This window comes from Paramisgurnus dabryanus, chromosome 3 (genome assembly GCF_030506205.2).
Source record: "Paramisgurnus dabryanus chromosome 3, PD_genome_1.1, whole genome shotgun sequence".
NCBI lineage: Eukaryota > Metazoa > Chordata > Actinopteri > Cypriniformes > Cobitidae > Paramisgurnus > Paramisgurnus dabryanus.
In genome coordinates this window covers 49,078,151-49,089,145 of record NC_133339.1, presented here as the reverse complement: position 1 = coordinate 49,089,145, position 10,995 = coordinate 49,078,151, and the positions used below count along the sequence as shown (strand labels likewise).

The 10,995-nt window shown below is 41.0% G+C and overlaps 1 protein-coding gene across 1 annotated transcript; it reads right to left on the bottom strand.

The window, feature by feature from the left end:
• Positions 1-1,009: 1,009 nt before the first annotated feature.
• Positions 1,010-4,915, bottom strand: LOC135750387 (uncharacterized). Its single transcript, XM_065269183.2, has 6 exons — positions 3,892-4,915; positions 3,062-3,430; positions 2,563-2,772; positions 2,328-2,471; positions 1,753-2,008; positions 1,010-1,680 (listed from the first exon to the last, which is right to left on the bottom strand). The coding sequence occupies exons 1-6, from the start codon at positions 4,612-4,614 to the stop codon at positions 1,010-1,012; spliced, it is 2,373 nt and encodes a 790-aa protein (XP_065125255.2). The 5' UTR covers positions 4,615-4,915.
• Positions 4,916-10,995: the final 6,080 nt, after the last annotated feature.

Sequence of the window (10,995 nt, the reverse complement as noted above, 5' to 3'; positions counted from 1 at the left end):
CTTGGAAAAGCTCACCTGTATTGACCTTTTGCGAGTCGACGTCACAGTTACGTCATGCGCGCATGTGGTGGCAGAAAAACAGTGGAAAGGAATGAGACACGAGTGAAACGAACAATATAACTAATTAGAAAATGTTTTGTTGTGCTGTTGAGTGTCAGAATAGGAATGCCAAAATAGATGACCTTCATTTTTATAGTATATCGTCATCGAAGACACCATTTGAAGATAAACGTAGGTGTTTATGGTTGCAATAAAAGCCCTCAACCGGACAGACTGGAGTGATGAAATCATCTGAAAATCTTTTAATTATTTGAATAGAAAATAATTAGAGAAGATATCCGGTGTTCTGTCGAAGTCTGATCCCTCTATGTGTTTCTTATAGCGTTTTCATCACGTTACGTTTATAATTTATTTAGAAAGATTAAAGATTTTAATTAGTTCATAATATCAATAATATTACCATTTATTAAAGTTTTCGTATTTTTTCATTTTCTATTACTTCTTTTTACCATATATCTTAGCCTATGTCTTCTTCCTGTTTGTTCTAAATTATGATGTTTACTAATAAATATATAAACATAGCACACACACACACACACACACACACACACACACACGATGTCAGGGTATATGCAGGAATCCTGAAGTTAATTTCAATACCTTTTTAAGACTTTTTGAAGACCTTCTCAAAATATTTTAAGACCTCATCGCACTTCAAGTTCTAATTAGCAACAAACCTTTAACTTAATAAACAGTTGTAGTTTGCAAATAAATCTATAGAGCACAACCATACAACAGAACTCCGAAAGGCTCGGAAAAAACAAAGCGCAAAAGAATAAATTAAAACAAAGGCAATGTTTATTAAAGACCAACAGTTTTTTGTCATTTAACTTTTTTTATTTATTTTAACTTTTCCCCCACAAACATTAAATACACAGGCATTACCAATACTGAACAACAAAGACCAACAGTGAATTGATATACTGATATAACTCCAACATATACTAATTCAAACTCCTGACATGTGCCTCAATTCATCTGACTTGCTTTCAATAAACTTTTGAGTTTGCTCCAAATCAATGAGTTTTTCTTTGTGTCTTCTCCTCAAAGTGTTGGATTTGGTGATCAGTTGGGCCATTAATGACCCAGATTTACCCTCTGCCTGCTCTGCTAGCTGATCTGCATCTTTTTGCAGTGTGTCGCACACCTCTCTTAAGACTTTTCTCTTCTTTTTCAGAACTTCTAACTCGTCTTCAGCTTCTTTCCTCTTGAGGCTCTGTCTCGTTGTCTCTTTCTTCTTCCTTTCTTGTTCCAAGTGAATCCTGTACTTTGACCTCGCAGAGGCTACAGAAGCCAGGAGCTCTTTGGTCAGAGGTACCTTTAGAGCACCCCCACAGGCACTGATCTTGTCGCAAATCAACCTCAGAGCCTCCATCGACTCTTCAAGGATGTTGCAGGTTTCGACCTGCTTGTTGACTGAGAATCCTCTCTCTACTGTGGCTTGTCCATGGGAGAGAATTAGAAGACTCTGACAGAACTTTGACAACTCAGGGTAAGACTTGCTGAGTGCTGAGTGCAAGAACACGTCAATCCGCTGCTGCAGTGGCTGAAAGGAGAGGAAACGCTCATCTCTAGCCTCAACAGTGAGAAAGCTCTCAAATTGTTGCACAATCACATCACCTGCAATGAAAGAATTAAATAGGTAATTACTGACCTATCAGCTTCTACTCTCTTTATACTATTTTTACTAACCAGCTGAGATGCCTCCTGCTAACTGACTATCCTGCAGGAATTTCTGCACTATAGTCTTCATCTTTGTGAGGCACCACTCTGGATCCCTGTGCATGTTTGTGGGGTCCAAACATGCTATGGCCCTGACCACTGGAAACTTTAAGGGACTTTTCTCCTGTAGTTTCTTAACCATGGTAACCAGGCCCTGCCTACACTCTCTCCGAAAGATGAGCACAGAAAGCTCCCCTATCCTGCCTCCTGGCTCAGTCTGAAGTGCCTGACAAGTAGAACATAAAATATAAACATGCACTGTAAATGGCATAAAAAGTATGATTTATAATTTAAAAAAGGTTACCTCCCTCTAATTGAACTTGATAAATAACATAAATTATTATATTACATTTATAAATATATAATAATAAATATATAATAAATAAATATATTTTTAAAACTACATACAGAAACTGCTAATCATTCTTAGCAGTACAATAAAATGTTAAAAAGGTTCATTTCTGAACATTTACACTAACTGGTTAGATTGGTGTACAGTAAAAATTCCTACACACAATGCTACAAAGAGAATATATCAAACTTGCCTTTATGGCAGATTCAGCGCCCAGGCCTATATCAGTATTCATAACTGGGACCCAGTTCGCCTCATCAGACACATTGACTTTGGTCAGCTGCAGGGGGGTGAGGTCATGCAGGAGCTCTCTCTTCCAAAAACGTCTCAGTAGACTCTTATGAGGATACAACAAGTAATTAGTGGCAGGACTATTTCATATAGATATATCATATTCAGTTGAATAAGGCCTTACTGTTATCATTTACCTTAAGCAGCTCACTCAGATCTTTTGCCAAGAAGGGCAAAACTGGCTCATCGGTTTGGTATTTGGTCAGAAAGGGGTTGAAGGTCCTGGATATTGCCAGGAAGAACTGGAGTTTGGCAATGATAAGGGGATCAGCTTGTGCTGCCTCAATGATGTCGTAAGAGGCAGTGCCTGGGTTTGGGAGCTTCTTTTGCTTGACTGCATCCACATACTGCATAAACAAATATAATTTTATTTTCAAACTTGGCAACTTAAAGCACTTTATATGGGCTTTTGAGGGGGAAGCAAAAAAAAAAACAACAGTTAACACTAAGTAAATTTAGTACTTAAGTAAAATTCTTCCCTGAACTCTCAAAGTGAGACAATCATGCAAGCTCCTGGAGAATATATTTGCTACATAAAAATTTTATGAAACGTGTACTTAGAAATATAGTACATTAAAAGAAATGTAGCACTATCAAAAATTGACGAGTAAGTAAATAGTAAACAAACATTAATACCTTCATAATCACTGGCCAAACTTGAACTGCCCTCTCTGCTACAGGGAGATTTTCCACCCATCTGTGGCCACAAAATGGCAGCGGAAAGCAGGTGGACCCAGTCAAGGCAGTGAAGTCCTCCCTCCTAGCAGGAACATTGTGGAAAAGGAAATGGAGTGCCCGAAGGAGCTTGTCTAGCTGCCACATGTTAAAGCCTGCCTTCACTGCATTGTGTACGGTGTGAAGCCCACAGCTTCCAACCTTGACCAGTTGAGCTCCATACAGCTCTGCATGCTCCTTCTGAAGAAGGTCTCCCAACTTCAAGTTAACATTGGGGCCGTCCATACTGATGGAGATAAGCTGCCTCATATTCAGTTTTGCAACACACTCCTGTGAATGACAGTATGCCTTAAATGTTTATTCTTGAAATACACAGGCAATCAAATCAAAACGTATGGAAATCTTGTACTTTTCATCCATAATGCAGCACAAAGTGCTTTACATTATTAAACACTGTATTATGTTATGTAAATAATTATTAGAAGTTAAACTATTAACTCATTCGCCACCAGGCTTTTTTAGAAAAGTTGATTGTGATTTTCACAAAATTCCTTGCAGGAAAAAATATCTTCTATAAATATATCAACATACAAATATATCAAATGAAAGAACAGACCCTCTGCTTTAAAACAAATAATAAACAAACAAACAAACAAACAAAATGGGGAAAAAAACTTTCATTCTATATTTACTTTTCCACTTAATTTAACCACTGAAATATGGATATTTCTCTTCAAAAATAAAACATTTTGAGCAAATGAAATAATGAAATAATAGTAGACTACACTTACTTTAATGTGATGCAACAGGTCCTGAGCTGTTCCGTGCCCCAGGAATTGAGAGCCCAGATACCTCGATTGGACACAGTCATCATCCCAAAAACGAACATGTACGTCAAGTTGCTTTTTCTTTGTTGACTGATTGAGAGACTCGTCAAACATTAACACAAACGAGCCCGCTTTGTTGATGGTGTCAACGAGCTGCTGCTTAAAGAAGGGTGCAAGCCCGAATCTCATGATGTAACCAGTTTTGTCCTTGCCACAGGTGAATGTCTTGGCTATGTCTGAATCCGGAAACATTGACTTGAATATATCAGAAATACCTTCGTTTGAGTTCAGTGAGTGGTGATTCGCAGCAGTATTGAGACACCAGATAACCTCCGCGCGCATCGTTGATGTGCTGCCCATAGCCACCCTGATGTCGGCCGATGATGGGGGCGAGGTCGCTGTCGTAGCTGTTTTGACAAGTTCAGCTGTCGTGTTAGGTAGTGGTGTCGCTGTTGGAGCACAAAAACTGGCGATAGACAGCTGCGACTGCTCTCTGCGGCCAAAGGCGGCCTTGTGGCTAGCACCATGCATGTGGGACTTGATAGCGTTGATGCCCATCGAGGCTACGCTAATCTTCTTTTTACAATAAGTACAGTAAGCCTCGCGGTTGTTTTCAGCGACAGGCTTCAGCCATGGTTTAAACTCATCGTTCTCCAACCAGGAGTCCGCAAATTTACATTTCCCCATTTCGGAGTCTGTTTCGCGGCGTGTGGAGATCTACACATCACCTAACCGCGCATGTCGCAAAATACGTGACGTCACCCGTAGACGGCGCGCGCCACCGATCTTCTGACCAAGCACGCCGTTGTTTTTTTAACAATTATGGGGAGGAAAATAAATATATTCATGCATACTTTTGGAGTCAAACTCTTTTGACAAAGCTTGAAAAAAAATTAATACCTCATAAAATTGGGATTAAGACTTTTTAATACCTTTTAAGGGCCTTAATTTTCCCAAAATGGATTTATCAACTTTTAATACTTTTTAAGACCCCGCGGACACCCTGGATGTAAAGTGTTAATAATATATAAACAGGCCTATACAAATTAATTTGTATGTAAACACAATAGTTTTAGATCAAACACGTAGGATAAAAATATAAGGAAGAAATTGAAAACAGGAAATGATTAAATGTTTAATAAATGATATTATACAGAATACATGATAGTATTGCTCTTATAAGTACTTCAGAGATTCATACTGTAAAAATAATTGATTTACCAATAAAGAACAATACATATACATTACATACATGCAAGCATATCAGTGGCCAAGCCATTAAAACTTTTAATTTATTTAAAAAATAAACGTAACTTGGTGAAAACGTTATAAGAAACATTACACTTAAGAGAAATATAGGGGAAACAGAGTTCTACAGAACACCGGATCCTTAAAAATCACAGTTTAATGCTAAAACACTTCACACAGCTATTGAGAAGCATTCACTTTCTGCCACCAGTTGGGCTCCGCCCACAAAAAACGTCATCTCTGTTTGCAAACACGCAAAAGGTCTATACACGGCTGTGTTATGCTTTGTGACACATGCATTGTTGTTCATCTGTGTACGTTCACGGTGCGTTTGGGTGCCCACCGTTACGTTCATCAATCATATCTGTACACATTCACGGTGCACTGAAGGGTTCACCCATGTGCGCACAATTTATTATCAGAACACATGACGGCGCGCTCGAGAATCTTGCCGGCCTGTGCATTATAACACTCTGATTCATCTATATGCATTCACAATGTATTCTAGTGTTCACCTGTGCCCGTGCAATTTATAGTCAATACACATTTACGGCGCGCTTGGAAAGCTCACCGATCTGTGCGCTATAATACTACCTATATGCATCCCGATGCGCTCGAGGGCGCACCTGGGTTCACACTATTGTATCTGTATAATCCCACGCTACGAACCATACTGCCGCATATTATAGTCAGATCGGTCGTTCGTGAGCTTCGCAGATCACTCACTACGCATGTCTGTTGCTAACAGTGGTTATTTAGATGGATCGTTGAATCCATCGCACTGGCTTACGCCCCTCTATGAGCTATGTCCTATACAGAGCCCACTCTGTGCGAGTTTGGCTTCTTCATGGACTTGGTCTAGAGGGGTATCTATATTTGATATCTGCTACGCGGCCGGCTGGTCTTCGACGTCTATGTTGTCAGATTGAACAGCTTAGACGTCCCTGCCCTACGAGCGCAGGTTCTCTCGGCTCGATCATGCATGCTCATGCGTTTTATGTGTACACCACGGTGCGCACAGCGAGCTCACCAACGTGACTCTGAATTTACTTATCTCGCACACCCGCGGCGCGCTCGGTCCCTCGCCGTCTTGTCCTATGTTATGTGCCCCCGGTGCGCTTAAAACCCCACCGTGTGCGCGTCAACATTTTATATGGTGCTTACACATTTGCTTTAAAGCTGTGAATATGCTGGGTATAGGGCCACACGCAGTGTCTCTCCGGTAAGGCACTTCAGTACGTTGTGTATGCATGGTGTGATGGGATTACATTCCCCCATAGCGTCAGCTAACTGACGCAATGCGAAGTGAACCATATTGAAAGGGAACGCTTAGGTTACTCACGTAACCCCGGTTCCCTGAAATAACGGGAACGAAGCATTGCGTCTCTTGCCGTGCTACAAACGTCTACGCAGCGAGTGTTATTCGGCTGCGCGCTTCAGTCGAATAATAATGAGCTCCTGACGATTGAACCGCGCTTATATAAGGACGTGTGCATCCCGCGCGCGGGTTCAAACGTCATTGGTCTGTACTTTGTACAGATGTTAACCAATAGGCTTCAGTCACGGAGTAAACAGGAGTTTCCCCCATAGCGTCAGCTAACTGACGCAATGCTTCGTTCCCGTTATTTCAGGGAACCGGGGTTACGTGAGTAACCTAAGCAAATATTTTGGCCGTATGGTTCCATATAGAACCTTTAACATCCAAAGTACCTTTATGTTCTGCAAAATGTTCTCTTTGTTGGTTCTTTAGACCTAGTTAAAAAATAACTGGTTTGACGAATGGTTGACCTGAATGGCTTTGTGGAACCAAAAATGGTTATTCATTCCATTGCTGTGAAGAAACATTTGTAGCAATTCTTCAAGGGGATACATGTAGCATTCACTACAGTATACAGTCATTTACTTTTTTTTTACATCCAGTGCCGCTGCTCGGCTACGACACGGACCTGAGCTGCATGTGTTGTCTGTTTGTTAGTTGTTGCTTTTTTTCTGATCTATTTATTTATTTTTTATTATCTTTTTATGGTGGCGCACCAGTGAGTATCTATGGTGACTTTTGCTCAATTGATTGTTTGGATATTTATTATTTGAGAACTTTTATCTCCATGGATTTTACAAACTTCTGTGTGCTTATATCATAGAGAGGCCCTGCTTTTGCTCTCACATCGATCTGTGGATTTCTCCCCGATGGAGGATCTGAAACGAAACTCAGATCAACACCGGAGACCTCAGAAAAGAGGCAGACAAGGGGGAGTTTTACAGTGTTTTAGACGGATGTCAAACAGGCCGCCTCGCCCTTCAATCATCCTGGGAAATGGAAGATCATTAAGAACTAAGATGGACGAACTATAAACGGCAGATTGTGCTTTGAATACCGGGACTCGTCTTTAATGGCGTTTTACGAAGACCTGGTGTTACGACCGCTAGGGGTCAACCGTAACAGAAAGAAGGAAATAAGTCTCAAAACCAGAGAGATATCAAAAAATACAAGAAAACTTTATTTTATAAAATGAAGGGTTTGTCGTCAGGGGCAGACCAGGCCAAAATAACAAACATTCTTTTTTTACAATCTAAATTATCTTACAAAAAGAAAAGAAAACAAAATACAATTTACCTTACCTACCTCCCTTAACCAAAAACGAAGTGAAATAATATATAAATAAATTGGCGTCCAACCCCCTACATCCCTTGTGACAATCAGTATTTATAAAAGTACATATATAAGTTAGAAGACAACAATCACTCATGAATCTTGATCTCACATATGATTTGCTAAAAAGCAGGGCCGTGCAGAGACAATTGTAGAGGCAGGTGCTCAAAAAATAAAAAGGGCACTTTGCTCGCTGACACGCAAGCACACAACTGAAACAAATAATAAAGTAATACAGAATAGAAAGATGATTTTAAGTCTAACGTTTTCCTTTATTTTCCTTGCAAATAGAGTGAGAGAGAAAAATCTATATAGACTGAGTTTTATATCTATATATTTATGCATTTGGCAGCCACTTTTATCCAAAACGACTTACAGTGCATTTCATTTTGTGTTTGTGTGTGTCAACAGTATATGCAGTTTTGAAATTATATGATATTATTGCATTGTGACATTAAGATATTATTACGTTTACAGTCTTGTGTTTTTGTTGTCATATTTAAAATATAATTCTATTCTATTCTAATCCTGTTCGAAATTTGTATACAAAGAGAGTAGCCTACATATTTTAGTTTTGAATCGTGTTTGTGTTGTGTTTTTGCACACTTTGATGCCTTGATGACACGGCAATAAAATAATGACATTCATCTCTCCTTTCATTCATTTCATGAAGCCTCTAGTACTTTCTTTATTTTCAGGTAAACTAAAACTGGTTGCAAAGCTGGAGAGTTTTTGACTGAGTTAATAATTTAGCACGAGTATGTCTATATTACCCAACATCAGCTCACATTGTCTTTTATCAAAGGCGAGTCCAGGAATCGTAAATTCAATATGATACAAAAATTAAACAAGTTTTTTTTACCGTATTCATCGGATCTTGCTCCTCCAACAAACTCCGCGTGACAGGTGGATGACATTAGAACAGCGCGAGAGCGATTTGAAATCAAACTCCTCCGTATGATTTCCCGAATATTTCTCGCGGTACTTTGATGTCATATGCGTTTCGGTTCTTGCATTGCTGGGTGAAGTTGAGCACACCTAAAAACTCGAGACAGCTACCTGTATGAACTCCCGGCAGAGAACGTCCCTGCCTTTGCCTCATCCATTGTTTTTATATGGGAAGAATGTTTTATTTTCAGCGTGAGAAATGCAAGGTGTGGCGTCACTGGCGTGTAAACTGGCTGAAGTGCGTGTGTCTCCCGCCGAATGCGTGAGACTTGAGAGCCCTGTTTGCATCTAACGTTGTAGAGATGTTAATACACACAGACAGCAATAAACAAAAGCTGTGCATGCTCTCCTCACGTTGTTCTTGTAAAATAATAATAATATAACAAGCATATCGCTTCGGTTAAATGCCGGCTCGCGGGGGATCCTCCCTGTACTGCGCACCGTGTCGTGCACGTGTGGGCGCTGCCTGCTACTAGCGCTGTGAGCTAGCTAGTGATGATCGTCCCTAAAGAGATTGTCCAATGAAAGGTCAATACGTCATCATGTGACTTATTTTATTTGCGTCTAAATTATTTTTTATTAATTTTACTAATAGTTAGATTGGGCAGGCCTTCACAAAAGGGCATTTAATTACAAAAAATGCCTTGACAAAAAGGGCACTTTGGTCATCCAGAGGTAAAGGGGCAGGTGCTTGGGCACCCGCCGCCCCCCCCCCCCCCTCTGCACGTGCCTGCTAAAAAGGGCATTAGATGTAGCCAAACTTTCACAATCTCTCTGATTTAAAAACACACTATCAAACAACGACGAGCGAATAACAACAATGGCGGAACAGTCAAGGCAAGCGGTCTACGGTGACCAATTAGCAAGGCACAAAAGGCCTTTTCCAAGTGTTTGGGGTGGTCCTTATATTCAGGTAGAAAGCTGGTGAGGACCAATCAGGATCTTCCACTGGTTAGTGTGGGAACGCCCATCTGTAATAGAAACATGACACACCAACAGACAGAGAGAGAGAGACACACAAAGACACATCTACATCCACTTACATAAACAAATCTCAGGGTCTTAACACCTGGTTTCATAAGGACATTCTTAGTTCCTCTAGAGTCCTCTGGGAAAGGACAGAGGAGGCGTCTGTGTAAACGTGAGTAACAGGTGGTGCACACAATATACAGTGAGAGAAACCGGCTGTACACCTGATGCTAAATACCTCTGCCTAAGCCTGAGACGATACAGAAGATCTGGCCTCGTTGTCCATCGTGAAGCATTAAAGGAACATGTCAACAACTACAAAGCTGCCCTTTCTCAGGCAAAAACAAGTTATTACTCCACATTAATCAGTAACCAACAAAATCACCCCAAACTGCTCTTTTCTACCATCAACCGTCTTCTTCACCCTCCTGATGCCGCTAAACCCTCAGATGCAGCTGACCTCTGCTCCAAGTTCCTGGATTTTTTCCAGCAGAAAGTGGACACCATCCACTGCCAGCTTCAGTCTACTCAGCTCTCCCCTTATCCCATTGATTCTTACCACTCAACTGCCTGCTGCCTCAGTCCAGCCTGTCTGTTTTCTCTCCACTGGATGCCGACCAAGTAAAAGATCTGGTTACCTCAGCTAAGACTTCGACCAATTGTCTTGACCCAATACCCACCACTCTGGTTAAGGTCTGCCTTCCCATCCTCTGCCATCCAATGGAAACATAATTAATACATCTCTTGCCTCTGGTGTGGTACCATCCAGCTTTAAAATAGCAGCAGTCATCCCCACTCTTAAAAAACCTGTCTCAGACCCTGATGACCTCAATAACTATCGACCAATCTCCAACCTTCCTTTCCTCAGTAAAATCCTGGAAAGAGCAGTGGCTGCCCAACTTCATCATCACATGTCTCAAAATGAGCTCTTTGAACCTATTCAATCTGGCTTTAGAACCCACCATAGCACTGAGACTGCCCTCATTAAAATCACTAATGACCTCCTGCTCGCTGCTGACAATGGCCTTATTACCATTCTCATCCTCCTTGTTCTGTCTGCGGCTTTTGATACAGTTTCCCATGCCATCCTCCTTCGCCGTCTCTCTTATCTCATCGGCCTCAGTGGCACAGCACTGTGTTGGTTCCAGTCCTACCTCACTGGCCGGAACCAATTCATTACTTTAAATGGCTCCAACTCTGATCCAGCACCCGTCAATCATGGTGTGCCTCAGGGATCAGTGCTTGGTCCTCTG

Bases quoted from the DNA above. Each gene is read 5' to 3' on its own strand.
- LOC135750387 (XM_065269183.2), bottom strand. From the start codon at position 4,614: ATGGGGAAATGTAAATTTGCGGACTCCTGGTTGGAGAACGATGAGTTT. The intron at 3,431-3,891 runs GTAAGTGTAGTC...TGTCATTCACAG, and splicing joins ACCTGTTGCATCACATTAAA to GAGTGTGTTGCAAAACTGAA. The intron at 1,681-1,752 runs GTTAGTAAAAAT...CTTTCATTGCAG, and splicing joins AGCAGGAGGCATCTCAGCTG to GTGATGTGATTGTGCAACAA.